The 27,994-nt window shown below is 46.3% G+C and overlaps 2 protein-coding genes across 19 annotated transcripts in view; both read left to right on the top strand.

The window, feature by feature from the left end:
- GTF2I (general transcription factor IIi) overlaps positions 1-17,644 on the top strand; it is a 56,648-nt gene extending 39,004 nt beyond the window's left edge. For 8 of the 18 annotated variants that reach the window (XM_021415554.1, XM_021415560.1, XM_021415561.1 and 5 more), the window contains 15 exons: positions 2,027-2,098; positions 2,601-2,784; positions 3,251-3,309; positions 3,730-3,813; positions 4,309-4,404; positions 5,319-5,384; positions 6,154-6,337; positions 6,955-7,007; positions 7,702-7,812; positions 8,553-8,636; positions 9,427-9,610; positions 10,642-10,670; positions 12,097-12,165; positions 13,193-13,231; positions 14,795-17,644. In XM_021415554.1, coding sequence (XP_021271229.1) covers positions 2,027-2,098; positions 2,601-2,784; positions 3,251-3,309; positions 3,730-3,813; positions 4,309-4,404; positions 5,319-5,384; positions 6,154-6,337; positions 6,955-7,007; positions 7,702-7,812; positions 8,553-8,636; positions 9,427-9,610; positions 10,642-10,670; positions 12,097-12,165; positions 13,193-13,231; positions 14,795-14,853 — 1,373 coding nt within the window. In that variant the 3' untranslated portion in view covers positions 14,854-17,644. Of the gene's footprint in view, positions 1-2,026; positions 2,099-2,600; positions 2,785-3,250; positions 3,310-3,729; positions 3,814-4,308; positions 4,405-5,318; positions 5,385-6,153; positions 6,338-6,954; positions 7,008-7,701; positions 7,813-8,552; positions 8,637-9,426; positions 9,611-10,641; positions 10,671-12,096; positions 12,180-13,192; positions 13,232-14,794 lie in introns of all 18 variants that reach the window. The other 10 variants (XR_002443964.1, XR_002443965.1, XR_002443963.1 and 7 more) reach the window with 10 other exon arrangements.
- Positions 17,780-27,733, top strand: NCF1 (neutrophil cytosolic factor 1). Its single transcript, XM_021415575.1, has 11 exons — positions 17,780-20,997; positions 21,211-21,291; positions 21,576-21,651; positions 22,694-22,859; positions 22,971-23,026; positions 23,340-23,462; positions 23,930-24,037; positions 24,597-24,714; positions 25,058-25,165; positions 26,692-26,831; positions 27,157-27,733. Exons 1-11 carry the CDS (start codon positions 20,926-20,928, stop codon positions 27,273-27,275), a joined length of 1,167 nt encoding a protein of 388 aa, XP_021271250.1. The 5' UTR covers positions 17,780-20,925; the 3' UTR covers positions 27,276-27,733.

Genomic DNA, 27,994 nt, shown 5'->3' with positions numbered 1-27,994 from the left:
TTTCAAGCCTCTGTTGTTAGGAATTTTAATGACTTCTTGAAAGCACAAGTGCTTTTGAAATGGGAAAAGAATCCACATAAATTTAGTGTGGGTTTTTTTTATTATTATTTACCTGAGAGAACAGAATGCTCTTTTCTTGCTTGCTACAGAAGTGTACAATCCAGATCTTGATACTTTTTTTTAAAGTGTGGATCTACTTGCAGTAATTAAGCAGACTGAGATCCAGAGGTTCCTAGGCTTTTTCCCGCATGTTTCTCTGGATAAGCAAGCTGAGACTTCAGGAAACAATTGTATTGAGTTCTCTGCAGGGGAAAAAAAAGCCAGACCTGTAGAATCGTAGGATGGCTTGGGTTGCGGGGACCTCAAGGATCGTCTGGTTCCAGCCCCCTGCTGTGGGCAGGGGTGCTGACTGCTGGATCACACACCAGATCAGGTTGCCCAGGGCCTCATCCAATCTGGCTTTGAGCACCTTTGGGGACGGGGCATCTGCACTCTCTTTGGGCATCTTGTGTGAGGGCCTCACCACCCTCTCAGTTAAAAACTTCCCCCTGACATCTCTCCTCTTCTAGCTTTAAGCTATTGCTCCTTGTTCTGTCACTATCTACCTCTGTAAAAAGTTGATTTCACTCCAGTTTATGATCTCTCTTTAAACACTGGAAGGCCATAATGAGGTCTCCCCGCAGCCTTCTCTTCTCCAGGCTCAACAAGCCCAGTTCCCTTGCCCTCTCTTTGTAAGAGAGATGCTTCAGCCCTCTGATCATCTTTGTGGTCCTCCTCTGGACCCTCCCCAAAAGCTCAGCAACTTTACTGGGACCTCCAGGCCTGGATGCAGTACTCCAGACGGGGCCTCACGAGGACTAGGCAAAGCAGAGGGGGACATTCTCCTCCCTGCCCTCTGCTACCCTTCTGTTGATGCAGCCCAGGGTACTCTTGGCCTTCTGGGCTGCGAGCACACATTGCTGCCTCATCTCAGCTTTTCTTAAGCCCTTCTCTGCAGGGCTCCTCTCAAGGAGTTGTTCTTCCAGTCTGTGTCCGTATCCAGGGTTTGCCCTGACCCAAGCTTGGTGTCATCAGCAAACTTGCTGAGGGTGCACTCAATTCTGTCACTTGTGTTACTGGTAAAGATGATAAAGAATACTGGTCCTCACATGGACCCCTGAGGGACACCACTCCTGCCCAGCCTCCGCCTGGATGTAGAGCTGTTGACAGTAGCCCTCTGGCTGCAACCATCCAGCCATTCCTTATCCAGCAAATAGTCCAGCCTTTGAATCCATCTCTCTCCAATTAGAGATAAGGATGTGGTGTGGGACTGTGTCAAAGGCCTTACACGAGTCCAGGTAGATGACATCAGTTGCATTTCCATTTGTCCATTGATGCTGTCTCTGCGCCATAGAAGGCCGGCAGATGGGTTGGGCACAGTCTGCCCTTGGTGAAGCTATGCTGGCTGTCTCGAATCACCTCCTCATCTCACATGTGCCTTTACATCACTTCCAGAAGGATCTGGCACTGTTTGTCAGAAAAGAAATGTGTTTTCTGGCTGCTAGAGCATCCTTTGTTTTCTTCTTCATCTAAGTTACCAGTGATCAGCTCTAGCTAGCACTCCTAAATTGACTTATTTGTGACAAAAAACTGGACTGAAGATGATTTTTTTTAAGCTAATAAAAATGTCCAGAAAAGCACTCTTTAAATCCGTGTCTTCTGTTCTAAGGGGCGTTGTACACTGGAATTAATTCCATCTTTGTAAATCCCACTAGAATAATTCTTTCCTGCATCTAAAAAGCATCCTGCTCTGAGAAACAAGTTCTCCCACTTCGGACAACTTTGAAATTTCTAACTCCATTGAAAGAGATTTCCCATTATCTGTAGAGAATTACCTGTATCATTTAGGCTTCCATTAATAGTCATCACTTACTGCATGTCCTTGTCTACTCATATGTGGTTACAAGTTCTTGGGTTGAAACAAATGTGTTCAAATATCTCTCTTTATCTAGAACTGAGTAATGCTCTATCCATTTCTTGTTCTCAGTCAAGGAAGATTGGAATGTCAGGATCACAAAGCTAAGAAAACAAGTAGAAGAGATATTTAATATGAAATTTGGTAAGTGAAATGTTAAATTAACTTCTATAATGCTACTGCGTTTTAAAACTGTTCTGTTAAAGGTGTTTTAAATTTTACTGTGCTTACTTAGGGATCAGAAGCGTGCTAGGATGCATGGAAGTGTTGACTTCTCTTACTTACATCCACTGACTCATCCCAGTAACTCACATTAATGACTCTATGACAACATCCTAGCCCATCGTTTTTCCAACTGTATGACAGAGAGGATAAGCATATGGAAAGCTGTAAGAAATTGCCAGAAGAAAATACTAGATACAAATAGATAAGAGATGAGATGTTATCTGTACTACGATGGACAAAGTCCCCATTTGTAAATATTCTACATAAAATTAATAGAAAATCAATGTACGTACTTCTCTCGTTTGTTTGTTTTTGTTACCTCCGAGTAGAACAACTTCTGGAAGCCAAGCTTCTTAAAATCACATGAATGAAAATACCTCCCATTCAAGCGTGTCAACTGCTGTTAAATCTTCATTTTCAGCTATAGCTCTGGGGCTGTCAGAGGCAGTGAAAGTTCCCTATCCTGTATTTGAATCAAACCCTGAGTACTTGTACGTCGAAGGCTTGCCAGAAGGAATTCCCTTCCGGAGTCCCACGTGGTTTGGGATTCCACGCCTTGAAAGAATTGTCCGCGGGAGTGGCAAAATCAAATTTGTTGTTAAGAAGTAAGTTTGTAATTCCGTTATTTTCCCTCCTGGTTTCGAAGTTGCTCGATTTTCTTCTCAGGAAATTGAAGGTTTAAATTCTGGCGAAGCGCTGTTTCCCTGAAACAGGAGATTTTGCACATGAGTTAATCTCATGAAAGCATATGACTTCCTCAGGTAATTTAAATGCATAATTTGTGTTTTGTGCATCATGGATCTGGGGAAAAATAGCCCTGTACCTGGAAGTTTCATTACTTTTTTCTTTCCTCAGTTTTTGTTTTGTTTATTAGAGTAGAAGTGTAGCTTTATTTTCTGGCTTTTTCTGGTTGTAGTACCTGGGGAGTCATGCATGCTTCTAGCAGAACTTTATTATGGAGAGATGACGTTACGTACATTTGAATCTGACAGAATTCCATGAAATTTGGGATATTTTGCTTTATTTTTTTTCTTGGATATGGAATTGAGTTGTATTCTGTTCAACTTTTAGGCCTGAGCTTGTCACCTCCTATTTGCCACCAAGACTGGCTAGTCAAGTAAACACTAAAGGTAAACAGTTAAGTATTACTTGCTGCCATCCATTCATAAGCACTTGCTTTCTGTTTCCTTAGCAGATAGAGATCTTGGTGGGTGGAAACACGGGTGTTGAAAACTAAGGAATTACTTAAGGTGAACTAGCATGGTAGCCTCTGAATCTGCTAGTATTAAGAAAAGTCACTTGAATGTAAATATATTTACTTTTTTTTCTTTACTTAAGACTATTCCGGTAGAGAATATGTTGTTTACAGTTGTACAACTTTTTATTTTGCTGCTAACCATCTAAATTGTTCCGTTTTTACAGTGCAAGCTGTACTTAGTACAGATACAAGTTAGTCTGTTAGAAGTTTCAAAATACAATTTGGTTTTCTTGTCAACCGTGCAAGCTATAGAGTGTTTGTGCATTACAGCTTATAATGTCTTGATTTCTAGGAACAAGTCCAAAGAGCTCAAAAAAGTCACAAAGTCCTGCAAGCAATTTACAGGTCCCAGAAATAGAAGTTACTGTTGAAGAAGGTAAGGAAGAAATATAATACAATGCTTTTACACATTTCTGTTCTATTCTTGTAGTTGTTTTACTCTATTCTTCTAAGTTTTCATACCGTAAAATTGATTTCTATATGCACCTTGTGCAACAAACCCAGTATTATTTCAGGGCTGCAGATACATTTCAGTTTAGAAGAGGTTTTTATTTTTTTGGTTCTGAATAATACTGGATTCTGTGCAGATGATGGTTATGTAAAATGCTCGAGTTTGACAGTTTGTTTGAGCCTTTTCTTCCAAGCAGAGATGTGGGAACTGATGTAGTCCTGAGCAGAGAAATGACACATGTGAGCAATTGTGTCAAACACTTAATTGCAATCCTAGAAGAAAATCTAAAAGCTTTATTTTATTCCAGTCTTGATTCAGAAGTGAAGCTTTATCTAGTAATCAAGTTGGATGTGGTGTTCTTTCTGTATGATGTATGCTTCTGCTCTCTGCATGTATATATGTAATGTCTTTTTTTTACAGGTCCTAATAAAGCACAAACAGCAGATGTTCAAACTAATTCTCAAACCAATGGGTCCAATATGGGTTTAAAGCCAAGAGGAAGAGAATTTTCTTTTGGTAAATATTATGGAAATTAGCGTGGATACATTCCATTCGTATTGATGTTGAAAAATCTGGTGGTTTCATATCAGAGAGATTTTGAATTCATTCACAATCTTCTTGTTTTCACGTACACTCAAGTCTCAGTCATCAATAATAATGTGCATCAGAGAAACCCTGGGTGATGTTTGGATAATGCTGTTCAAATGCATCACAGGTCCATTAAGATCTTATTAACCTTCAGAATTAAACCCTCGAGACTTGTGCTACTCTGTCATTTCACAGTGCTGCAGACTCTTGATGGATTTGCTGTCTGGTGCACAGTGCCATGGGATTGCTTTAACAGAGCTGAGGTCTTAGATCGTGCATAAGCTTAATAAGCCCTCAGCAAACCTGAAATGTTGAGCCTCTCTGTGTAGGTGTATGTGAATGGTATGTAAGAGCTAGGGCAGATCTGAACTATCGTTGGTAAGCCATGCTAGAACAGATTTCATGAGATCTCTGTTTTGGACCTCTCCAGTGCTACCAATTCCATAAAACCAGTAAAGGCCAGGCAAGACTGGAAGTGACACAGTGGGGCTTGTGTCACTGAAGGTATGACGAGCTTTCTGCTACTATTTGACTGTTGGCTCAGATGAGTACTTTTTTGCCTGATACTGTAAATTTGGATCACTCTTGGATTAATTTCAATTTCACTGCACTTTTTGTAGTAACAGTGTTTTTCAAAGCTTTGGCAAAGTGAGGGTTCTCGTGGCTTTAGGTTTAGACTGCAGCAGAGCGTTTCAGGGCCATTTGCAGAATGAAAGCCATTTTGTTCTTTTTAATGTCACAGCAAATTGGTTATCAAGCATAGTAATTTATTAGACAGCTTTAAAAATATTCTTCAAGGATTGATTCACTGTGTGAGTGCTGTTCCCGTTTCCTCCTGACAGAGGCATGGAATGCCAAAATTACTGACCTAAAGCAGAAAGTTGAAAATCTTTTTAATGAAAAATGCGGTAAGTTTGTTGATTCCTTATCACTGAGATGCCTTTCTGAAGTTAGATGGATGACAGATATATTCACGCAGTTCTTCCCAAGGTCCTACAATCCTTGCATGCTGTAGGCAGTCTCCCACTTGAGTTCATTCTCACATAGGGTAATTGCAGTTCCTCTAGTTATTTGGGTTTGGAAATGGAGAAGTTGTGGTTTGATTACTGCTTCTTTAATGAGAAGCAGAATCACCAGAGAAATGGTGATTCCCCATCCTGCCACTCTTTTTAAGTGTTTCTCACTCTGATTATGAGTGGAAGTTTGTATGACTTGAGCCTCTGCGTGATTCTGTATGTGCTACAGAGATGTGTGCCCACTCATATCCCACTGTTTCTTCTAAAGTCATTCCTATAGGTGCAGTTTTTGGAACAAGAACCCCAGTGTCACCTGCCATTGGTGCTGTTCTCTAGCAAAGACAGAGACAAGCACGTTGAGTATAACAAAGTGGAACACGACTAATAGCCTTGCATGCAGCCCAAGCCAGTTGCATAAGCAGTCTAATGTTTTCAACTGCTAATTATAATCTGGTTCACTGCACAGAAATGAGTTAGGTTGGTGATGGTTTTTCTTCTTGCCTACTCAGAGCCGTCACCAAAAAAAAGCAAAGCCAGTTGCTTCCACCGAGCCTAGTGTGTATGTGCCAGCTGTGATGTCCTGTTTATACCTGAGGCATTCTCCTTTCTACGAGCACAGCAGTTGTCCAGCTGGTGGATTGTTGGCTCTGTTGTGTTTCAGGGGAAGCTCTGGGGCTGAGTGAGCCGGTGAAGGTGCCGTTTGCGTTGTTCGAGTCCTTCCCGGAGGTTTTCTATGTGGAAGGCCTACCAGATGGAGTGCCATTCCGACGGCCTTCTACTTTTGGAATTCCAAGGCTGGAGAAGATTCTGAGAAACAAATCGAAGATAAAATTCGTTATTAAAAAGTAAGAGTCCTGCACGTCTCCGGTAATCCATTCTTTTGGAAATGAATTGTATATTGAAGGATAAACTTTGTGATGCCAAGTTGCTGAATTACTCTCTCACCAGTCTAAAATACACGCTGGGATATCTTAGTAAATGAGCAAACAATTAGAAAGCTCTTGTGGGGGTGGAGTGAGATATAGTCATTTCCTTCTGCTCTGGAAGACTCACGACCTGTTTAGGACAGAAGAGAAAGTCCGGGTTCCTTAGCCCATTTCAGTGATCGTATCACCATCGTATCACCTGTGTAGTTCCTATTGCATGGGGCACTTATGAGTTAGCCAGAGCAAAAACTTACTAGCAGTGTACTGAGGGCTGAAAAATGGTGATTCATGTGTTGGGGTGTTGTAAGAGTTGCTTTCACTCATCTAGGATGGGTTTAGATAGCCATGTGTCAGTGTGGAAATAAGCAGGGGAAGTTCAGAGGTCTCAGTCTGACTGGCCTGGAGGAGTATAGCATTTATGTGATCAGATAGTTCCTGTCTTTGTAAGATAACCACTAGGATGTGGCATTTTCTTTACTGTTGATGAAATAAATGCAATTGTATTGTTGCACATGAAATGTTTCATCTGTTTGCAGGCCTGAGATGTTTGAGGCGGCAGTTAAGGAGAGTTCTGCTAAAAGTCCCCAGAGTGAGTTTTGCAACTGCTTCATGTCCTAGATAAGTCTGTTGCAAGGATTAAACGCAAATCAGGAGTGCTGCTTGGTGTTGGTGAATTCCTGAAAGATTCACTCTTACGTTGTGGTCGGTAGGTTTGGTCTTAAGGTGCAAGGAAATTGTTATCCAAGCTGAATTTGAGGCCCAGCCTGAAGTCCTGTGCCACTGGCCTGTACTCATGGTAGATCTTTCTGCTTCCCAAACTATTTGGAATATAGCTTTAGCAAGGGTGTGTTGAAACTTTGTGTTATCCACAAGAAAATATTCGTGCCTAATAAGAGTTTTACTGCCTTTCCTCAAAATATAACGAGGGATGTGCAATCTGTAGAAGTAATTCAGGTCTTAGATTAATTGCTGCTGATACATAACTCGTTTTAAATGAGAAGTTCTCCACAGATACCAGCTATCTGCATGCTAGAAAATTGTGTCAGCAAGAGGCAGGTCATGGATTAAATGTTTTAAGTCATTGTTCACTGTTACTCTGGGTCTGGACTGTGTGGCGCAAAGTACAACTGCAGGGGAATTATTTTGTGAATGCATTTTGGGAATGGGATTCAGTGTGCTGTGAAAGCTTTGCAAATAACTGCTGTTTTGCCATATTTCCTTTATTTCTGACATTCAAGATTTATGGTCCTCTGCGTCTGTTTTTTAAATGAACTCTCTTTCAGGAAAAAATAATCCATCCAACACAGCCAATACAGCGAGCACCACAGCGAACACAGCGGTGAACACGGCAGCGGGAGTTGAAGATCTTAACATCATTCAAGTAACTTTGCTAGGTGTGCATAATCTGATTTCACGTCGTACTCCTTGCATTACACTCTTCATGGCACTTGTTTCATCTGATGTTTTCCTACAGCCGAGACAGCTGACTGAAACACAAGTACAGTCTAGAAAGAGCCTAATTTGGCATCTTGTTTTTCCAAGCTGTTAAATGTTTCTAACTTTTTTGAATATGAGTATCTATTTGGTGGTGTGTCTAGAATATTCTTGATCCAGCCCCCTGGTTGAGAAGTGTCCTTGTTTTTTCCTTTTTTTTTTTTCCTTACTCTTTGAATAAATTAAGTACTGAATGCCAACTTTCTTGGCAGCTTCAAGAGATCTGATCTTGGACTTAATTGATTAACCACGCAGGCTGAACTGTTTTCTCTTAAACAACACTGACTGCTTTCTCAAGCATGCATTACATTCATTAGAAAGGAGACACAATGTATGCTATGGCTATTTATGGAATCTTGCTTTGCTTTTAGCTTGCCGCCACCATTATATGCACTGTAAGAAAATAAATACAATTTGTGTTTTCAGATGAAGCTTACAAAGCCACCCCTAGATGGTAAATCTTATGTTGGTCATGTAAATACTTGGAGGTTTCTCACAGATCGCTTAACGACTGTCATTTTTTCATGTTCCTACAATTCTATAGTACTGCCAAAAGTAGGAGCAAAGACAAAGTGTGTTTTGAAGCTCGAGGAAAAGAAAATCTGCTTAATCCTAATGCTTTTCTAACAATTTATTTCAGATGATGAAAGTGAGCGACTTTCAAAAGTAGAGAAGGCCAGACAACTGAGAGAGCAAGTGAACGATCTCTTTAGCCAGAAATTTGGTAAGTGCTTCTCACTTCCCCTTTGTACGTAGGTGTGCATGGAGCTAAAGCTCCTGTGGACGTTACTGAATCATCCTTTACAGTGGGTGTGGTATATTTCATCATCAAAATGAACAAATTTGGGAATTGTATATGAAGGTTGTGCTCTGACTTCCAAAAGAATCTTCCATAATGGAAGTCGGTTGTTGGGTATTCTGAACAAAAGATCTCAGCAGTGCACATAGGATGTGGGAGAACATAAAGCTATTTCTTTCTGTGGATACGTGGACACAATATTCATTTTGCTTGCCAACCATGATTCTTCTTACAGCTCCATAGTCCTGAGCAAATAATACTTGAAATTAATTTTTAAAACACAACTTAGCGTTTTCTTTATTTTACTGCGTGTTTGCATTGTACAGCAGTCATCACCTGAGTTTCTTTATGTGAAATTCCTTTGGTAGTGCTGTGTGGAATTGATTTTTTGTGGGTGTTGGAAGAAGTGCTTTCTTTTCCTTCACTTTGTTATTTCCTTAGATAGCCTCCTCTTTAGGAAAAAAGGGAATCTGGGTTCTTCATGTGGGAGCTGTCAGAGTGGGGTTTTAAACTAATGATCTTGTAGCCATGTTGATGAGCGTAATCCAGAACACCCACTTCTAACCCTAATGATTTAATTGTCAAGCAGATTTTCATTTTCAGATCTGATAGAAAGCTTGCATTCGCATTTAGTTTCTTAATTAACTGTGTTCTCTTTCTACAGTGTGATTGTAAATCTGTGAACTTGAAAACAAACATGACCTCTCTCGTTTAGGTGAAGCCATTGGTATGAATTTTCCTGTGAAAGTCCCGTACAGGAAAATCACAATCAACCCTGGCTGCGTGGTGGTGGATGGGTTGCCTCCTGGCGTGACATTTAAAGCACCCAGTTATCTGGAGATCAGCTCCATGAGGAAGATTTTGGAATCATCGAAGTTCATCAAATTTACTGTCATCCGGTACGTAGCTGCCATGGATTAGATAGCATGAATGTGAGGACAGCCCTGTAGCTTGAGTAAATTCACTCTGCAAGAAGAGAAGTTGCAGCTCATCTTTCAGTAGTGGAAGATATGTCTCTTTGGGACAGCAGTACGTCGGATTGAATGAAGCCCAGATGCTGGTAGCAGTATGACAAAGGGCATATTATTAATACTGTATATTAAGGCAAGCTGTCTTCTGAGATGCTGTCTTATTCATTTTATGTACTGGAGTGCTGAAGTGCTGCGGGCCCTGCTGTCCCATTTATAAGATCAAGCTTGGAGACAGCTCCCTGCTCCAAAACTTGTTGGCTCTTGACAGTACTTAGTGTGTTTGTGGTTGTATTACTCTTAATGATTCTGAAATACTTAAGTTGTATCCAGATTCTTGAGTGAAGGTAAATATTTTTTGATAAACGTTTTTGCCAGTATTTTAAAACACAATATTTACAATTACAGTGGAAGTTAATTTTTCTGTGTGTATATGTATACGTGTCTATGCACACACATCTACACAAAGTGTATTTGTGTGCATGAAGCAGAACAGATGAAGTACTGCAGTCATACTTAGAAGGCATTCAGGAACTGAAAACAAAAATTAAAGTTTTTGTAATTCTTCACATGACAGTCTGCTTCACAGGTATCTGAAAGCTTTGGTTTCTGGAGAGAGTGAGAGGAACTACCTCAATATAACTTTACTAAGGCGTCTAGATTCACAGCCTTTAACCATTCAGAGTTCTAGACTGGAAGGACTCTTGCTAGATAAGTTTTGTTTAACTGAGCTCTGAGGAATGGGTGATTTCCCTACAATTAGTCATGACCAAGGGAAGGATTTAGACGCTAGCCCAGGGGATGCTGTGCTGGTCCCTCCTGTGTTGCTCTGCTTTCTGGCAGCAGTTGGTAGCAGAGCTCACTGTTCCTAGGTGAGGGTGTCTCGAGAGGGAGGTCCCACGCAGTGTGCTTCAGAATCACCATGTTGTGTTCTTTCTGCTTGTTTTTTTTCTTTTTTACAGACCGTTTCCAGGACTTGTGATTAACAACCGTAAGTAATTATTTCTGTGATGCTGATGGCAAGTGTACTTTTGTAACTTAGCAAGATTCGTTTTCTACGCGTTGGCTTTGTGGCAAGAGGCTCCATTGTGGTTAAGCTCTATGTACAACTCTCTTGTCTGTGTCATTAAAATTTCCTGGCAAAAAAAATGCATCTGAAATGAACATGAGAGGAGTGTGATCAATTTTCTGAACAGCCTGAGGTTGGCATTAACTTCAGTAAGAAAATGCAAGGCACTCATTTTGTATTTTTCAGCTGCAGAGTCCCAAAGAGATTTAGGACCCTGACTGTGCAACAGACCTTCATGGCACTGTCTGCATTTTAGGTTTCAATCCATCATAGTAGCAGTTAATAAGCAAGAGTTAAGTTAATAAGCAACTTGAGAGTAGCTGCAGAACCTTGTCCCAGTACAAATTTCTGCATTCTGCTGTGGCTGTAACAGTTGAGAGAGGCCAAGTGCAATTCCCAGTGTGTCGCGTTGGCAACGGTGCTCAAATTTGGTTTGAAAAAGCAAGTCCTAGTGTTTTCAGTTGCTTATAATTGTGACCTTATTTTCTAACATCTTCTTTAAAGAAAAAGCAAGCAGCAAAACACTGTTATTACTAGTGACCCTTGTTGTATTCTTTCTGAGCCAGTGACACATTAGAATTTCAGTGGCCAAATAACCCGCTATCAGTAGTTTGCCCCTGCCCAGCCTGAGCCTTAGCAACCCAGTACTTATTCATTTGCATCAAGCCACTAGTATAATATTCTGGCTGACGTACTGAGGTCTGTGAATGGCAAGGACAGAATGTTCTCAGGAAGGTGTTGTAATTGGGAGCTCATAACGAGCTGCTTTCCAGTCCTGGGCACACCTTCTTGGGTGGGCAAGAGATCCCTTCGTAGGAGGGAACATTTCAGGCAGACAAACATTAATAACATTGCCAGAGGATTGAATTAGGAATGTAAGAACCCAAACTGCTGTTTCTCCAGCGTAATTTTCAGCGTTTGTTGGGACTGATGCTAGCTAATGAACTGAGTAAGAAGGCAGATATGGGGTCATTTTCCATCACTGGAGCAGGGAATTGGTCGCTGAACATGGGACTTTCATGCAGTATCCGTGTCAATTATGATCAAAATGAACTGATATTGATATTGGAGTGAATTATTGTTAGCCTCTGAGCCTGCCTGTAGGTGTGATGCATTCCTGCTCTGAGGAACGTATGAGAAATTACTAGAACATTGTAGGTACTTGCAGCCAAGATTGGGAATGCTTTCTTCTGTAACGAACAATAGTGGCTCAAATACAGTGAGTGTTTAATAACCTTGTAATGTGACAAGTGTCAGGATTTGCAGATACCAGAGGTAAAATTGCCCTTGTGTTACATGTGGGACTGTTGTTGCTGTAAAGTTAAACGGTGATTGTGTCTCATCTTAGAGCTGATGGAAAAAGCTGAAGCAGAAGCACCAGCAGCAGCAGCAGCAGCAGCAGCACCCGCACTGCCAGGTGATGCAGAAGGGGTAGGGTATGGATTTCTAGATGCTATTGGCAGATGATATCAGTAGTCATGTCCTGGGCATGCCCTGCTTATGATGAGCTGTTTTATTTTGACAGATGCTATGCGATGATGACATTTATAGCCATTAAATATTAACACGTTAATAGAAAGAAGCATTGCTTCCTTCAAGCTGTGTCACTGGCACTTTCCTTAATTTGATCTTTGCAGATGATGAGTGAGCTGAAAGGAAGGATCAGTGGGGGCAATATGTAAAGGCAATTCCGTGTCTGTTTATTGACGTCTGCTTAACTCAGGGTGTGTGTCTGTGCCAGATCGATGTTCAGCCAAGTTAAGTTTGCCTGCAAGACATGTAAGAGCCCAGAAGAGGGTCTGGATGGAATTTCTGTCCACTAAACAGCACTGAAAGCCCTGTTAGATTGTATGTGGACTGCACGCACGTGAGCCTTTTTACTCTGAATCCAGAATTTAGTTCTGTGACTTTCCCCCCACCTGTTGATCTCTAAGCCATCAGCACAGATTGTAGAACAATTCTTATGGGAATAAAACGTGCTTTTTGCCTTCTGCTCTGCAGCTTCCTCCTCTCCACCACAATGCACGTGCTCACTGCTGAGAGCAAAGCTAACCAGAAGTGGCGATACGTGTTTGGAATCCAGACTTAGATTTAAGTGGTTTGAATTAAGGTGATCCAAACCTGATATGTTCTGTGCAAGTGTGCATTGTTCTGCTGGAGCTCAGTGATGTCGGCCACAGTGACCCATGCTCTGAGGAGAAAGTTGGTGTAATACAATGAGTGTTCGAATGCTTTTCATACGTGTTGCTATAGAGTCAATAGCAAGTTACAGACCTTTATCTCAGACAGAAATATTTGTGTGATTATAAGAGGAAAAAAATGAGGCTTTCTTTTTTAATTATTTCAGAGAAAACTTAATTTTCCTAACTTTTGCTAAGGCACTTATTTGTTTCATACCCTAGAAGTGACATGTGTATTCATTTGACTTTTTTTTTTCATTTAAGAGCCAGCTGAGCCAAGCCAAATAGAGGTATCTTTAGGAGGTGAGTGTTTGTCTTCAGTTACGTCAACAAATATTTCCAAGTCATTTTGAGCAAAGCTGCTTCTCTCTTTTTGAAGAAGACACGTCAATCTAAACAACAAAAAAAAGGCATTTATTGGTTCCCGGGAACGTTTTTTAGTCTGTATTAATATCATGCTGCATCGTGTGAAAGATGCTCTGCAGCAAAAGCTGCAGTTCAGATAGTTTCACAAAAGAATTTTATGAATCGTTGTTTTGGGTGGGTGAGTCATGGCTATATATAGGCTCTGAGGGATTGCTCATATCCTGAGGGAAGCATCTAGTTATTCTGTGCAGCTTTTTTGACAGTTTATCCAAGCGAACGATTGCCATCATCAGGAAGTTTGAACGCTGGTATTGGTTCGGGTGTACTCTGAGGGTTTGTTGGGGGAAAGCTCTGGGAGAACAAGAAGTGTGGAGAGCGGTGCTGCCACGTGGCCAGCAGCACTGGGCCAGCAGCACTGGGACGGAGGTGACTGTGCATCCCCGCTTTGCATCTCAGAGCTCGCAGCTTGAGCTCGTCCTCTCATCCTGCTTGGACTCGCCAAAAGAGAGGACTGCAAAGTGCAGCACTGCTGTTCTTCTGCCTCCTTCTCTGGGGAGATGTCCTTTCCAGTTTCCACTGCTCGCCGGTTCTCAAAGCTGAAACGTGAAATGTCTTCGTGGTGCCAGAACGGTGTGGGATCACTGAAGTTGTTGGGCGGAGTGGGACGGTTCCTGGATATCCCTCGTGCAGGGGGAGCCTGTGAAGTGATTCTTTTGAAGAAATAAACGCTGTTTTGAATTTGTCATCCAAAACTGCAGTCGGGCCCGGCTACCAGAGAAATGATCTTGAGAAGAGGTGCATAGCTGCTGAACAACACACAGTCCCTTCAGAACTAGGCTGGGAGGGATCAAGCATCATGTGCTGAGACGGCTCAGCTTTGCTGTGATGAATTACTCTAGCCCTGAACCTTGCAAACAGCTTCAGTAAAAAACCAATTTCCTTTCAACATCATATTCTGTTTATAAAAAGAACAAAACCAGGCTCCGGGACATACAGGCAGTGCTATAAAGACATGAGATTGCTTTGATTTACCTCCGAGCATCCCTGTGAACAAGAAGAGCAAAGATTTTCTAATGAAGTCTCCTGGAAATGAAAAATACCGTATGAAAAGTTGATGAATGCTTTAGCCAACAAGATCAAATTTCTCCTTTCTTTTTTTTTTTTTTTTTAAACATCTAATAATGCCTTCCTGTGTGACACTGTGCACTGGAGAAGAAAAATTAGCTAAGGTCAACATTTATTTGATATTTATAGATTGAAATATAATAATGCAGGAACAGTCTGTATGTGATTGGGAAAAGAGCAGCAGTGCTACAGATGAAAATGAAGTCAGAGAAATGGGCAGTGCTGTGAAAACAAGCTTGTGCAATGAATGTTAATTTGTTAACCAGCCCAGAAGGCATGACTTGAGCACAAGGGTGTGTGGCCAGTTGTTGTTAGCTGGCTTTGGAAGACGTTCAGTTCATTCATTCATTCATTCCCTTTGTCCTTTTTCAACAGATGTTACAGAAACAGAAGAAAGTTCTCAAATAAAGCAAGAACCAGACCTGACGTGGTAGAGCTCATCCGTACTGCGGTAAAAGAATTTTGTGGTTCTTGACGTTAGCACGTGGCAAGGAGTAAACGCTTGTGAAAGAATAATGCTTTTATGATTTAGGGTGGGGAGGAGAGGGCTGAGGTTGAATGCCAGAAGGTGCCAGTCCTTTACTTGACTTCTGGATTATTTTGTCTTGTAGAATGTTTTCACTACCTTATCAGAACACAATGTGAAGCATACTGTGTGCAGTCTGTGAGGCAGTCGTTCCAAGGGAAATCTGGGCTGTAGCATAGCCTACCAATAAAAATAGGTGATGGTAATTGCGTACCTCAGGGGCAGAGTAAATGAAAGCTGGGGAAATTGGTTTGCAAAGAGCTCTGACATAGCTGGTGAAAGAGCATTTTTATTCTTGGTAAGGCTTGTGCTGTTTCCAAATTGTACTTGGGCACGAGAGCTCTTCACTAAGATTGAAATATTGCCTAAGCCTGAGACACTGGCCAAAAAGTTAGCTACATTTGGATGACAAACTGACTTCCTTTAGAACCTCTGTGTTCATCACAGAGAAGAAGATTCTGTATGCTATTCCAGCCTGAGGGCACAGACTGGTGATCGGCAAAACCGAGCTCTGGCTGCTCACCATTACTTTCTGCTGGCCTAAGCAGATGAGCCAGACATGCAGCTTGCCGGCTCCCACAAAGCAGTGGCTGGAGGAGCCTGTGGGTTTCACTCTTGGCAGCATCTGGCTTTTTGGAGACAAGGACAGGCAGAGCCATGGCCCTCTGTCATTGCAGCATGAACGCTGATGGAGGAAATGATGCGCCCTAAGCGATGTCTTGCATCTGTTGTTGGTAGTTCTAGCACTCAGATTGAGGTCATGTGTATATGAGCATCCCAGTTGGCGGGTTTCAGCTTGGAGAAACCAGGTTTGTTCTCTCGCTGATGCTCTTCCACTTTCCTTGGGATTTGAAAGAAGCTTTCTGGGCACGCAGATACAGATCAGCTCTGTGAAGCACTCCCAGCACATCTCAAGGCCCTGACAAAGGATAAAAGTCACAGAGAGAAGTGGCAGAATCCACATCCTCGGTGGATGTTAAGATTTGTCAACACCAGGGCTAAGCCAAACCATTGTGAGCTGCAGTCCTTTGGGAACAAGGCCAGGCTGTATGACGTGCAGAGCCTCATGCAGACAGTATTTCTGTGATTCTGTAAGATCTGCTCCATCCCTGTGTGGCAGTGCCATGGTTCAGCCCTGGCTCCAGAGCTGCAGTGGTCCTTGTGTTCTTTGTAGAGGAGCTTGAGAGTCCTTTCCTAAACAAAAGCAATGCTTTTGGCTGGAGCAAACATGCTTTTCTGTGAGGGGAAGATAACCCAGCTTGGAAAATTTGAGGGAAGAATCCCTTGAGTGGAGGATGTCTCAGGAGCACAGAAGTGATGAACAAAAGCATCTAACACTGACCTGCTCAATAAACAGTTTCATACAAGCAAGTAACAAATGTAGCTTCTCTTGTTATACTGTATATATCTATAATAAATTATTGACTGGCTAAAGGATGTGTGCTAAAGCAAATATTCCATCTAAATTGGTACAGGAAGCACTCAAGCTCACATGTGATCCCACTGATGAAGAGCAGCGTTCACCTTCTACATGGTCTTGAATTCTAGGCCTGAAGAACTCAAAGCAATGCAGCCCGCTGGTATCAGCAGTAAGACATAGATCTGCAATGAAACTAACCCTCTTTTGTATTATTTTTGTCTTGCCAGAAGCACCCAGGGCTGAGAAGAGCTCGCCGGGATGGTCCCGAGCTGTGTAATATAGGTGTATAAGAGAAGTACCTTCTATATGGACCCTTTTGTACTTTTAGATAGAAATGTCTACTTTTTCAGCAGTTCTGTGAATTGACTTAACGCCAAGAATGACTGCAGATTTGGGATGGCTGGTTTTACTCTGGAATGTATGATAAGGACTAAATCTGTCGCAGCAATACTGGGGAGATGACAAGGATTAAAATGAACGGGGACTGAACAGAGGCCGTCTCCATTTCCCAATCCAGCTGAATTCCACTGTGCCTGAATGTGTCTCAGCTTTTGTAATGAAGAAGAATTCCTGCGAGTAGTTCAGTTTGTTATTTTACTCTGAAGAAAACAAATCACTCATTATTGGTTCTTGCTCCTTCAGTGGCTGGCTGGTCAGTGGTATGTGTATATTTGAACTAATTTTTCCTGCGTCTGCCACAACTCTTTGTTTTTCATAAATAAAAGGTGAACTGGTTCACTTGACCATTAGTATGCATTAATGAGATGGACAGTATATCAGTTTGTGGACTAGGAACCAATTCAAATTTAACCCTTTTCTAGTTTGCTCCGTTCACTGAAAGTAATAAGTGCATGTTTTGTCAGAGCATCACGTGGGTTTTGTACAAGGGGTCTGGCCTGGCTGTCCTAACTTAGGCAAAACTCAATGGACCTGAGTGAGAGCTGTTCTCCTGGAGGCTGTGGGTGATGCCCTGCTGTTCATCCAGAACTAGCTACGGAATCCTACACCATGAGCTGCTCTAAGACCTCATGTGTCGAAACTTAAACCCCCCGTAGCCCTGTTTATGCCCCACATCATGTGAGAGTCTCATGTATTCATTTATTGACGTTTCACAACCCGTGAAGAGTTGTAAAATTCCGGCTCTATGGTAATCTCTATGGAGAAGATTGAGACTATTGTAAAGGTTTCTCTTTCCTTGGCATGAGTTTGGGATGACTGCGTTATGCACAAATGCTAAACCTGGTGCCCTCGTTAAGAAATAAAGATATTTCTGATGGTTTTTGTGACTGTCCATATATGTTCACATACAAAGTTCTAGCAGTAACTTTGTAGGCAGGTAAACTATGCATAGAGCAGAGTTACTAACTCCAGTGAAGACATAAGTTCCTGTCACACCCAGGAAACCAGCGCTGAGTGGGGAAGGCTGTTGCATCTTCAGGGGCAATTTTGAAGACTTGTGTGCAGTTGGATGTAGTGTCTGTCCCTAGGAACGCTCAGCAGGAGCAACTCAAAGTTCAGCAGGCAAGTCCAGAGCAGCACGCGCTCTCGCTGTAAGGCAAAGGGAGAGCTGGAGCTCATGTGCTGGCATTTTCGCAGTTGCTCCATGTAGGTCTAGGTGCTGCTGCTTTATAATATTTGAAGGCGTTGTAAGTATCTGGGTGTCGCTCTGGTGGGGGCAGTAGGAGCAGCGGGCTGTGCTGAGCCAGTTTGGAAATGCTGACAGCGAGTGGCGACGGATGCAGCGCTGCCTTGGCAGCCTGCTGTGTCTCAGCCCACTGCATTTCTTTACGTGGTGACTCTCACCCATGTGGGCGCTGTCCCAGCTCATAGCCACGGACCTATTTCACTTGAATGGAGCTCCATAAATAGGCCGTTACAGAGCGACGGCCGGTTTCAAGATTGCTGCTCGAAATTTTTAGGGTTGGGAAATGAGTTCACACAGCTTTTCATGGGTTTTCAGCTTCCCTTTTTGAAAAAAGCGGAAGGCAGGGCCATCCCTCCTTCACTGCCAGCGCTCCTAGGGTGGCACTCCTTGCAAATGAGGCTCTGTGTTGCTAATGGAGTTGGTGCTAACATGAGTATGAGTGGGGCACCGTAGGGAAGGAACTGTAGAAATAGTGCAGGCTGCTGCCTTGCGCGGACATCCTGTAAATGTATCACGTACTCGGCATATGAGAGCTTAAAAAAAATGAAGCGAAAGCTGATGACAGTGGTTTTACTGGAAGTGCTGGAGCGGTTATGTGAAGCTGGGACTCAGGTGCTGTGTGCATTGGGCCCGTCCTGCTGGGGGCTTGCATCGGTGCTGGGGTGCACATCAGCGTTCGGCACTGGTGTCTCTTTTGGTCTCAGGCATTTTGAGTTATAAGCAGCAGAGAGAAATTAAAGTGACCAAATAATCTTTATACCTCCCAAATACCAATTTGATATGGAAAATGATCTACATATACAGTAGGTAGCAGACTTTTAAGATGCTGACCGTGTATGAAAATCTCATTCATTTCCAAACTAGTAAGACATGAAGCGTGTTGCTCTTTGGGCATTGAGTGATAACGCCCTAAAAAGCCTTGGCTGTACTGATAAACGAGCAAATAACTACAATTACAACAACTGAGCAGCGCTCTGAATGTTTTCTTTCTTCCAGCAGAGAAACCTGGGGGTGATGAAGTGCCAGCTGGGCGTCTGTCCTCCGCGTGCTGCTGAGCTTACAGCCTGTCCTGCTCCATGAGCCAGTTCCTCTCTCCTCGGGAGCAGTTGGTTGCAGGTAGTGTAGGATTCCCTTAGGCCGGCACCCTGATTTCAGCCCAGCAATGACTGGGTGTCACATGGGGTGCAGCACAGTCCTTGCTGTAGCTGTCGGCCAGTGCTTGTCCTTTGAGATGCGATGTTTTCCACGTAGACAGCTTCGTTTCTTTCTCTGCCTTACCAGTGAGTGAGGGAGAGGACAGACTTTCATCTCGTTTTGGTCATTTTGCTGCAGCTGTTAGAGCTTTTAATACTCTGCTGCTGCTCTCACACGGGGCCGCTTGCCATCAGTGACATGAACAAGGCCTCCCTTGGCTCTCAGTTGAGTTAGGCTTACATTTAATTACTAAAAATTAACATTTGGAACAAAACGAGGGTAGCGTTCCATTCATCAGCTTTTAATTTCTAGGAGGCTTTGGCGCTGGTTGTGGGTGCAGCACCACAGAGCAGGAGGTAGTCCATTCTCCCAAGGAACTTCAGCCATCCAGTGCTTCCTCTTCAGTGCCCTTCTTGATCGTACAAACCCCGTCAGCTGAAGTCGTGCTTCCCTAAATCAGGTGTGCGCTGCTGCAGACCCTGCTGCTGCTGGCACTTGAGGCTGCTGGAAGTTCTCAGCGCCTCTCAGGCATCAGGTCCTGCCTTCGGGTGCCAGCCTTGCTCACCAGATCTCCGAAAACATGAATCCTCTCCCAAACTCCATGAATCAGCTTTATGTCTCAGCTGGGTTGTGAACTCCTCCAAGAATTTGCTTCTAAAATTATGTTTCTTCCTACCTAGGAATTGTTGGGCAATTAGTGCAAGACGCTGAGCAGCGCATCATACCGAGCATCACGCTGAGTTACACGCCGCATTGTAGACTAACCCGGTGCCAGCAGTAGAACCTAAAACCTCCATTTTACTTCTCGCATTACAGGACGAAAAATGAGGAAATAGAAAGAAACACGTGAATTATTTCCAGCGCTGCGTTGCCTGCAGCTCGGATCTAAATTTAGCACCTTCCTAATTAAGAAATTAGCTTTCGTAAAAATGTTACTGCGTATAAAACAGCAATCTGGCAATTAGCAGACTGCAAACGGCTCTGGGTGTATTTTTTCTTTTATACGACTTGTTGCTTAATGTTGCCTCACTTATAGGGAAGTCCCCACCTTAAAGAGAAACGTTTGTTTGGCCCACGTATGTTACCTCAACAGCTGCAGCATGCCATGCCTGGGGCTCGGGGGAAAGCTGCTGGGTTTCATCTTTTCAGTGCAGCTGGAACAAGCCTTGCCTGGCTCAGGGCCACCAATGGAGGTGGTCAGCCCCTTGGTGGCAGCTTTTTGGGGATGCTGCAGGCAATGGGAAGAAAATGGGGCTGGAAAGGCAGGGCCCAGCCCGTTTGCGACCTGTCCCGCCTGCTTCCCCAGCGGGATGATGCCGCTGTCCCTGGTCTCAGGGAGCACGCTGGGCGCTTCGTGCAGCGCATTCAGCTCTGCAGAAGGATTGAGTAGAGGCTCTCGCTCCCGCTGCCTTTGTCAATGCGTTTGTCCTGCCCGCAGTGCTGCAAAATGGGCATTGCAGCTCCCGTGCCATCCCAGGGCGCTGTCACTTGGCTGCTGGTGCTGGGGGCTGCACTGCCCGTCTCCAGCGAGAGGTGGGCTGGGGCTGGGCTGCAGCAGGAAATACCAGCTCAATACAAACCACAGCGGGTAAACAGTTACAGACATGATTGCAGCACAGCTTCCGTTTTCCTGGGGCTTTTAACACTGAAACAGCGCAAGGCAAAGGCAGAGGGGAGCAGAGCGCGGGGAGGCAGCAGCACAGAGCCGAGTGGGAGCAGCTATGGGGGACGCCTTCATCCGGCACATCGAGCTGCTGGGCTATGAGAAGAGGTTCTTCCCCAGCCAACACTATGTAAGTGCACAGCAAGCACCAGAGGGCTGGCTGGGGTAAAAGCCTGGCCAGTGCATTTCTTGAGATAGTGTGATCAGGGGTTTAAGAGCATCTCTTTTGGGAGCTGGGGGTCATGGGGATGGCATGGGCTGGGAGAAGCCAGAGGATAAAACCCCACTGGAATTTAGGGTCCTGGCCACGTGCTGAGCTGCAGCTCTCTGCTCTGCCCCGCAGGTCTACATGTTCCTGGTCAAGTGGAACGACCTCTCTGAAAAGCTCATCTACCGCCGGTTCACCGAGATTTACGAGTTCCATGTGAGCGGCCCCAGGGGGACACCAGCACCGATCCGGGGTTGGGCAGTGGGGGGCAAAAGCAGACAGCAGATTTGAGCTGGAACTGCCCCCAAACAAACCTGGCTCAAAGGAGGCTCCTGGGTCCCCGTGTTTTGATCTCCTTCACCCCAAGAATGGGGAGCCCAGTGCCCCCCCGGGGAGGTTTCTCCTGGCGCTGGGTTGCAGGGTGCAGCCGAGGGATGGGGGCTGTGGGTGTTGGGGTTCCCTGTGACATTCTCACAGCCCTGCCCGGCCCTGCTCCATAGAAAGCACTGAAGGAGATGTTCCCCATCGAGTCCGGAGACATCAACGCAGAGAACCGGATCATCCCGCACCTACCAGGTAAGAGGCAGAGGCCTGGGGGCTGGACCAGGAATCACAGCCGCTTGGGAAATCACCCTAGGCTGCTCTGCCCCTGCACAGATGTTGGCTGCCATCTCTGTTCCTGCTTTTGGGGCTGGAAATCAAAACCCCAGCAGGGTCTGCCTGGTGCTGGGCACCCTGGGGATGCATCCCAGAGCATCAGCTCCAGTCCTGGCTGGATGCAAAGAGAGAGGGGCACTGGAAAGCTGCGGCTGAGCACAGCCCCCCTCCGCTGACACCATCTGCAGGATGGCTTTTGGTGCCCTTGAGGTGATCCAGAGATGATATAAGGGGAAGCAACGCAATGTGTGTTCAAGGAGAAGGAATGAACTGATGCAAAGAGCTGACACTTTGTACCTAAGCAAGGTGCGGCTCAGGAAAAATCCCCCTTACGTTTAATTTCCTATTTCTTGAAGTAGGCAGGGAGGGAGAAGTAGCCATGGACTCTGACCACTCAGGGAAGCTCTCTGCAGCACACAGCAAGATGAGTGCTACCCACAGGGCACCCCAACCACGTTGGGACCCTTCCTGCCATGCCAGGCTGCCGCGAGTGTCCTCCTCTGAGCACAGGGCTGCCCAGCACAGCACACGGCTGTGTTTGGGGAAATGAAAGCAGCAGGAGTGGGACAGCCATGGGGGTGTCATTCACGTGTGTGCCCAACGTGGGGTTCAGTGCTGTCCTGTGGGTTGGGGCTGCCAGTGGGGTTTGTTGGGAGGGAGGAATGTCCGTGTGTCCCCATGGTCCCATGAGCTTTTTCTGGTGCCCTGGAGACAGGGAGCCCTGCTACAGCTGGGCAGGGCCTGAGCACAGGTGTGGGAGTTACGCTATAACCAAAAGAGGGTTTTCCCAGGGGTTGTGCAAGGGCTGCGGGCTGCAGGGATGAGCTCAGCTGTGCATGCTCTACACTCCTAGTCTGGGGCCAAAGCCACTCATTTTCAGGTGCAGAGAAGCCTGCTCGAGCAAGGCATAAATCCATGGCTTTCTGTTTGCTTTTTCTGACCCCTTTCCCCTCTCCACCAGCCCCAAAGTGGTTTGATGGGCAGCGCTCGACGCAGAGCAGGCAGGGCACGCTGGCCGAGTACTGCTACACGCTGGTCAGCCTGCCCCACAAGATCTCCCGCTGCCTGCACGTGGTCAGCTTCTTTGAGGTCCGGCCCGATGACATGAACCCCGTCACGGACAGCCAGTGAGTGCAGCAGGGCCAGTTCTGCACCTCTGTGGTGCAGCAGCAATTACCCACGCAATAATTAGCCCTTGGGACCTCGCTAATGCACCGCTTTTGCTCTGATCCATCTAGGATCAGGAAGCCCGAGGTGTTCCTCCTGCCCAAGGATGCGAAGAAAAACGCCAGCGGTGAGAGGCCTGGGGGGGCTGCATGGGGCTGCCTCCACCGCAGCAAAATGCGCAGGGAGAGGGGCAGTGTGGGTGGATGGGGCTGAGCAGGGGCAGGCTGCCCCATGGCAGGGGCTGTGGCTGAGAGCAGGGGGCAAAAGCAGCCTTGCTGCTGGGTGAAAACCTCATCCCGTGGGAACAAGAGTCCGGGATGTCGCTGCTGGGTCCCAGAAGGTGCTGAGATTTTGCACTAGGCTGTCCTGGAGTTGCTTTTAGTGTGGTTGAAATAGGGCATTTCTGCGCGGGGAGCGAACATCTCTCTTCTCTCCCACAGACATCACAGGCCCCATTGTCCTGCAGACGTACCGGGCCATCGCTGACTACGAGAAGAGCTGCAAGTCCGAGATGGCTCTAAAAGCTGGGGATGCGGTGGACGTCGTGGAGAAGAGTGAGACTGGTAGGTGTCCATGCTACCAAGGGCCAGCCCTGTTCCTGGCCACCATCTCAGCAGGGGTGGGGACAACCTTTGTGTCTTACGCCCAAACACTGTGTCCCTGTGGCGTCAGTTACAACAGTAAAGGTGGTTGTGAGGTTCTGCTGATGGAAAGGCCCGGCGCCAAGCCTCTCAGTGCTTCCCAATTCACGCTGAGCCCCGTGACGGCCGGTTTTGGCTGGGGTGTGGGGGTGTGAGGCAATCCTAGAAAACCCTGCAGCCTCCTCACATGCCTCAGCCTGGAACGGTTCCTGCCCATGAGGAAGCAGCGTGAAGCGGCCGGGCTTCCCAGTTACACCACCACAAAAACAGAGAACGGCCCCAGTGCCCTTCCGGGTGTGTCATGGGGATGCCTGAACACGGGATGGGGAACACGGCTGGTGCTGGCCGTTCCTGCAGACTCCACACTGTCCACCCTGCTCTCCTTGCAGGCTGGTGGTTTTGCCAGTTAAAGAACAAGCGGGGCTGGGTGCCAGCTGCCTATCTGGAGCCGATGGACGGTCCTGATGAATCAGAGGAGCAGGAGCCCAACTACGCAGGTAAAACACTCAGAAAACCACAGGGTCCCCAAGAGCATCACCCGTCTGCAGGACAATTCATTGCGAGGCAGGACAGCTGGGCACGGGGACAGTGCTGTAGGAGCAGCATGGGTTTTCACTTGCACTGAGCTCCTGCACTCCCCTTATCACCCTGCGGTGAGCACAGCTGCACCAGGCAGGAGGGGTCCTGCAGGTTCCTGCTGATTGCTCTCAGGGCTTCGTCTTTGTGGTTTTCAAAACACTGCAGCAGACTCTATTAGCACAGCGTTTCCTTGTTCCTCATTTAATCACCCAAACTGTAAACATGCTTTTCACCCCAGATACATGTCTTTTCACTACTTGCACTCGCCAGCTTTCTTCTGCAGAAGTGCCGGGGGGACCTGGAGGAGCTATGGCATCAGCAGAGCTCAGTCCAGGCTTGGAGACCTGGAACACCCTGGGTTTGCCTAAAATTGGATGTTGATGCGCTCCAACATTGATGCCCCGGTGTTTCCTCTGTTCAGTGAAGGAGAGGCTGAGCCCCATCGCTGGGGGTGATGTCCCAACTGTGTGTGTGCAGGTGAGCTGTACGTGGTGCAGAAAAGCTACACGGCTGTGGAGGAGGACGAGCTGACTCTCAAGGAGGGTGAAACCATCGAGGTCATCCACAAGCTGCTTGACGGCTGGTGGGTTATCAGGTGAGAAACACCACGAAAGCAGGCAACGGGATGGGATGGACCCGAGGTTCTCCACACCAGGCCTGTGACATTTGTGGACCATTTGGTGCCACTGCCCAACGCTTTCTTTTGCAGGACTTCTAGTAGCCTTGTGGCTTTGCTAAGCGCAACCACCAAGAAGGTGGCAGATGGAAAAAAATGCATCTGTTATTTTCCCTGCCTCTAAGTATTCTGGCACACTTTGTTTGGTGAAACCTCAGCTTTCATCCCAGCCTTAGCTCACTCTGCGGTCTTGGACTTTCCCAGGGGGAACCCCAGCTTCATGTGTGCACTGGAGAACAAGCAGTGTTGCTTTGTGTTGCAGGAAGGACGAAACCACGGGTTATTACCCCTCCATGTACCTGCAGAAATCTGGGGATGTGAACAGCCCCGGGAAGAACGGGCTGAGGAACCGCAGCATTCCCCCCCGGAGGTAGGAAATGAGCAGAGCAAAAGATGTTCTTCAAGGGTGTGAAATGAAACTGTTGGGTGCGTGGTGTCCCCTGCTCACCCTGGCAATGTAGAGAGAGGAGAGAGGTGAGCAGAGCAAAGAGAACAGGAGCAGATCCTGCAGGACTGCAGCAAAGCCGGCCCAGATCAGGCAGGATCAGGCAGGCACATTTTTCCTTGTCCTTCTGCAAAGTTTCTTTTCTGGGCTAATCTTGTTTAATTTTCAAATTAGATTTTTTTTTTCCTTCTTTTTTTCCTAAGTGCATCCACTGAATCTTTGAGAAGCGAGGAGAGATTTGACTAATCAGGGCTGCCAAATGGCCTAATCTGATGGGAGGATTTGAGCTAATGGAAGGGATTTTATTTTGATTAAAAAGATAAAAAGCAATAATAGCTCATTAATTCTGATGCAGCGACAACGGCTAAGAAGGGCAGAGCTTGCCTGGATCTTTTCTTCCCCCACAAGAAAACAAGGCAGCCTTCTATAAAATCTCTCAAAATCCGGCTCTGCTGGAGCACGGGTTGATGGTGAGGCAGTGTAAAATGGTACAAATCCGCTTATTTGAGTGCAGTGATGCTTACTGATACCCTGGGGTGACATGGTGAGGACAGTGACCTGCCCCCTGTCCTTGTGGCACTGCTGATGGCAGCGCACAGCCAGAAGCAGATGGGAACTGGCACGGTGCTTGCCAGGGAATGGCCACAGGATGAATTTGGGCTCGGAGCACCCCTGTTACAAAGGACTTACTGGAGAAGAGCTTGGCTACAAAATGGGGCACACACAGAAACTAGGCAGGGGCTGAAGGCAAAGGGCTGCAGGTGCCTCCAGCAGAGCAGGATGATGCCGTGGGTGGTGGAAGCTGCCGCTCTCACCCTGGCAACAAAGCAGTAGCTCTGTCCGCCTGCCTAGGGACTGTCCTGCATGCTGGGGCTTTCCCGCAGCAGTGTGGCTCTGCATAGCCCAGAGCTTGGCCTTTCACTTCTCTCTGTGGTGTCTGCTGTGGGCGCAGCACTGAGCAGACAGCTGCACAGGCACCAGCCCCAGGCTCTGCCCCCCAGATTCCATACCAGGGAGCTCAGTGCTGCAGCCAGCATAGACACCATATCCATTCATACACCCACCTAGGAGCAATGTTGTGCTTCTCTTCCAGGATTTTCTTTAATTCTGGGGAAAACCTCATGCCTGTCCTGCCCTTTTCAGCCTTATGCCTGACCTACTTTGCCATTTCCACCTTCATTTTCCAGGCTTAAGGTTTCACCCATCAGCTCGTGCTTCCAAAGCGCTGCTCTAGCTGCCTCCTAACAGCAGTTCACCCCCAGGCCTGGCATTCACCTGCTGCCTTCTGTCAAGTGGAAATGAAAAGCGGGTAGGGGTGTTCAGGCAAGGCAGAGGAGGAAGCACACTGTGCAGCTGCTGGCAGAAACAGGGCTGGGGATTCTTGGAGAGAAAGTGGGTGAGTGAGAATTACTGTCGTGGAAACTGAACGTTTAATTTCTGACTTGCTGCAGATCCACCATCCGCAACGCAAAGAGTATCCACAACAAGGGACGGAAGCAGATCAGCCAGGAGACCTACAGGAGGAACAGCAAGAAGTATATGCAGAACCGGAGGAACATGAGGGGCAATTTGCAGAACAAGGACAACATCTGTAAGTCTCAGCAGGGCCTTTGACCTAGATATGGACCGAAGTCCTGCAGACATGGTCCATACCCTCCAACACTGGTTGTTGGCGATGTGCCATAAGCAAACAGACCTGGGAATCTCTGTACCACACTGAAAGATCTAGGGGGAGAGGAGGAAACAAGTCGTCTTTTCTCCCAAACCCTTTGCACTTCGTGCCCCCAGGCTTGGCCTGTCCTTACAGGGCAGCATGGCCTCCAGCTCTGCCCCATCACAGGAGGACCTAGAGGAGCACATGGAGGTGTGGGGTGGTGCAGAGCTCTGACCCATCTCTACATCTGCTTCACCCACAGCTGAGAAAAATGAGCAAGAGGAGAACAAGTCGAAGGCCCAGCCTGCAGTTCCTCCCCGGCCCAGCAAAGACCTCATCATGAACCGCTGCACAGAGAGTACCAAGAGGAAGATCATGTGAGGCCCTCAGCCCCCAAACCCTGCGAGCAGATGCTTTATCTCCATTTCTTGTGCACTGGGGGCACAGAGCCAGACTGGGGGCCTGCATGTCCCCCAGAGCAGCTGTGAGCTTGGGGCTCTGTGTTAATCCCACAGCACAGCGGCTCCAAGGTGCCCTGAGGAGCGGTGTGAGCACTTCCACCTGCACCTCTGGGCTGAGCCTTCCCACGGCCCACTGCAGGTTCCTCATCACTTGTAGGTCCACTTTTATCCCCTATTTGTATTCTGAATGATTTTCTGGTTTTTAACAGTTACCAGCATTGTGTAGTGAGCGTTGCCAGGGCTTCAATCACTGTGGGAAAACCCTAACATGTAAATAATGCGTACGAAGACCAGTGTAGCACAAAGAGACACTTTATACGTTCGTTGCAGTGCTTTCATGCTGTGTGGATGACTGATCAATAAACATGTCAGCAGAAATTCGGCTTCACCCATCGCACTTTTGCACCTCTGACCCACGCTGGTGTGAGGGACAGGATGAGGGGCAAGATGTCGATGCAGAACCAATTTGCTGGGGAGGTTAAACAGCGAAAAGCTCTCCGGTGAAAGCTTTTTTTCTCTGCTCCCTCTAGTGGGAAACTGGGGCTGAGGGTGCAGGTGTGAGGAGTGAGCCGAGCCTCAGGGGCGGGCCATGAGGTGAAGCAGCCCTGAGGTGAGGTGGCCATGAGGCTAGGCTGCCCC

The sequence above is a fragment of the Numida meleagris genome, chromosome 18 (assembly GCF_002078875.1).
Source record: "Numida meleagris isolate 19003 breed g44 Domestic line chromosome 18, NumMel1.0, whole genome shotgun sequence".
NCBI classification, from domain to species: Eukaryota; Metazoa; Chordata; class Aves; order Galliformes; family Numididae; genus Numida; species Numida meleagris.
The sequence above is the reverse complement of the archived record's forward strand: the minus strand, read 5'-3'. Positions and strand labels throughout refer to the sequence as shown.

Coding starts and splice junctions, on each gene's coding strand:
- NCF1 (XM_021415575.1), top strand. CDS start 20,926: ATGGGGGACGCCTTCATCCGGCACATCGAGCTGCTGGGCTATGAGAAG. Junction 22,860..22,970: donor AACCCCGTCACGGACAGCCA/GTGAGTGCAGCA, acceptor TGATCCATCTAG/GATCAGGAAGCCCGAGGTGT. Junction 23,463..23,929: donor CGTGGAGAAGAGTGAGACTG/GTAGGTGTCCAT, acceptor CTCTCCTTGCAG/GCTGGTGGTTTTGCCAGTTA.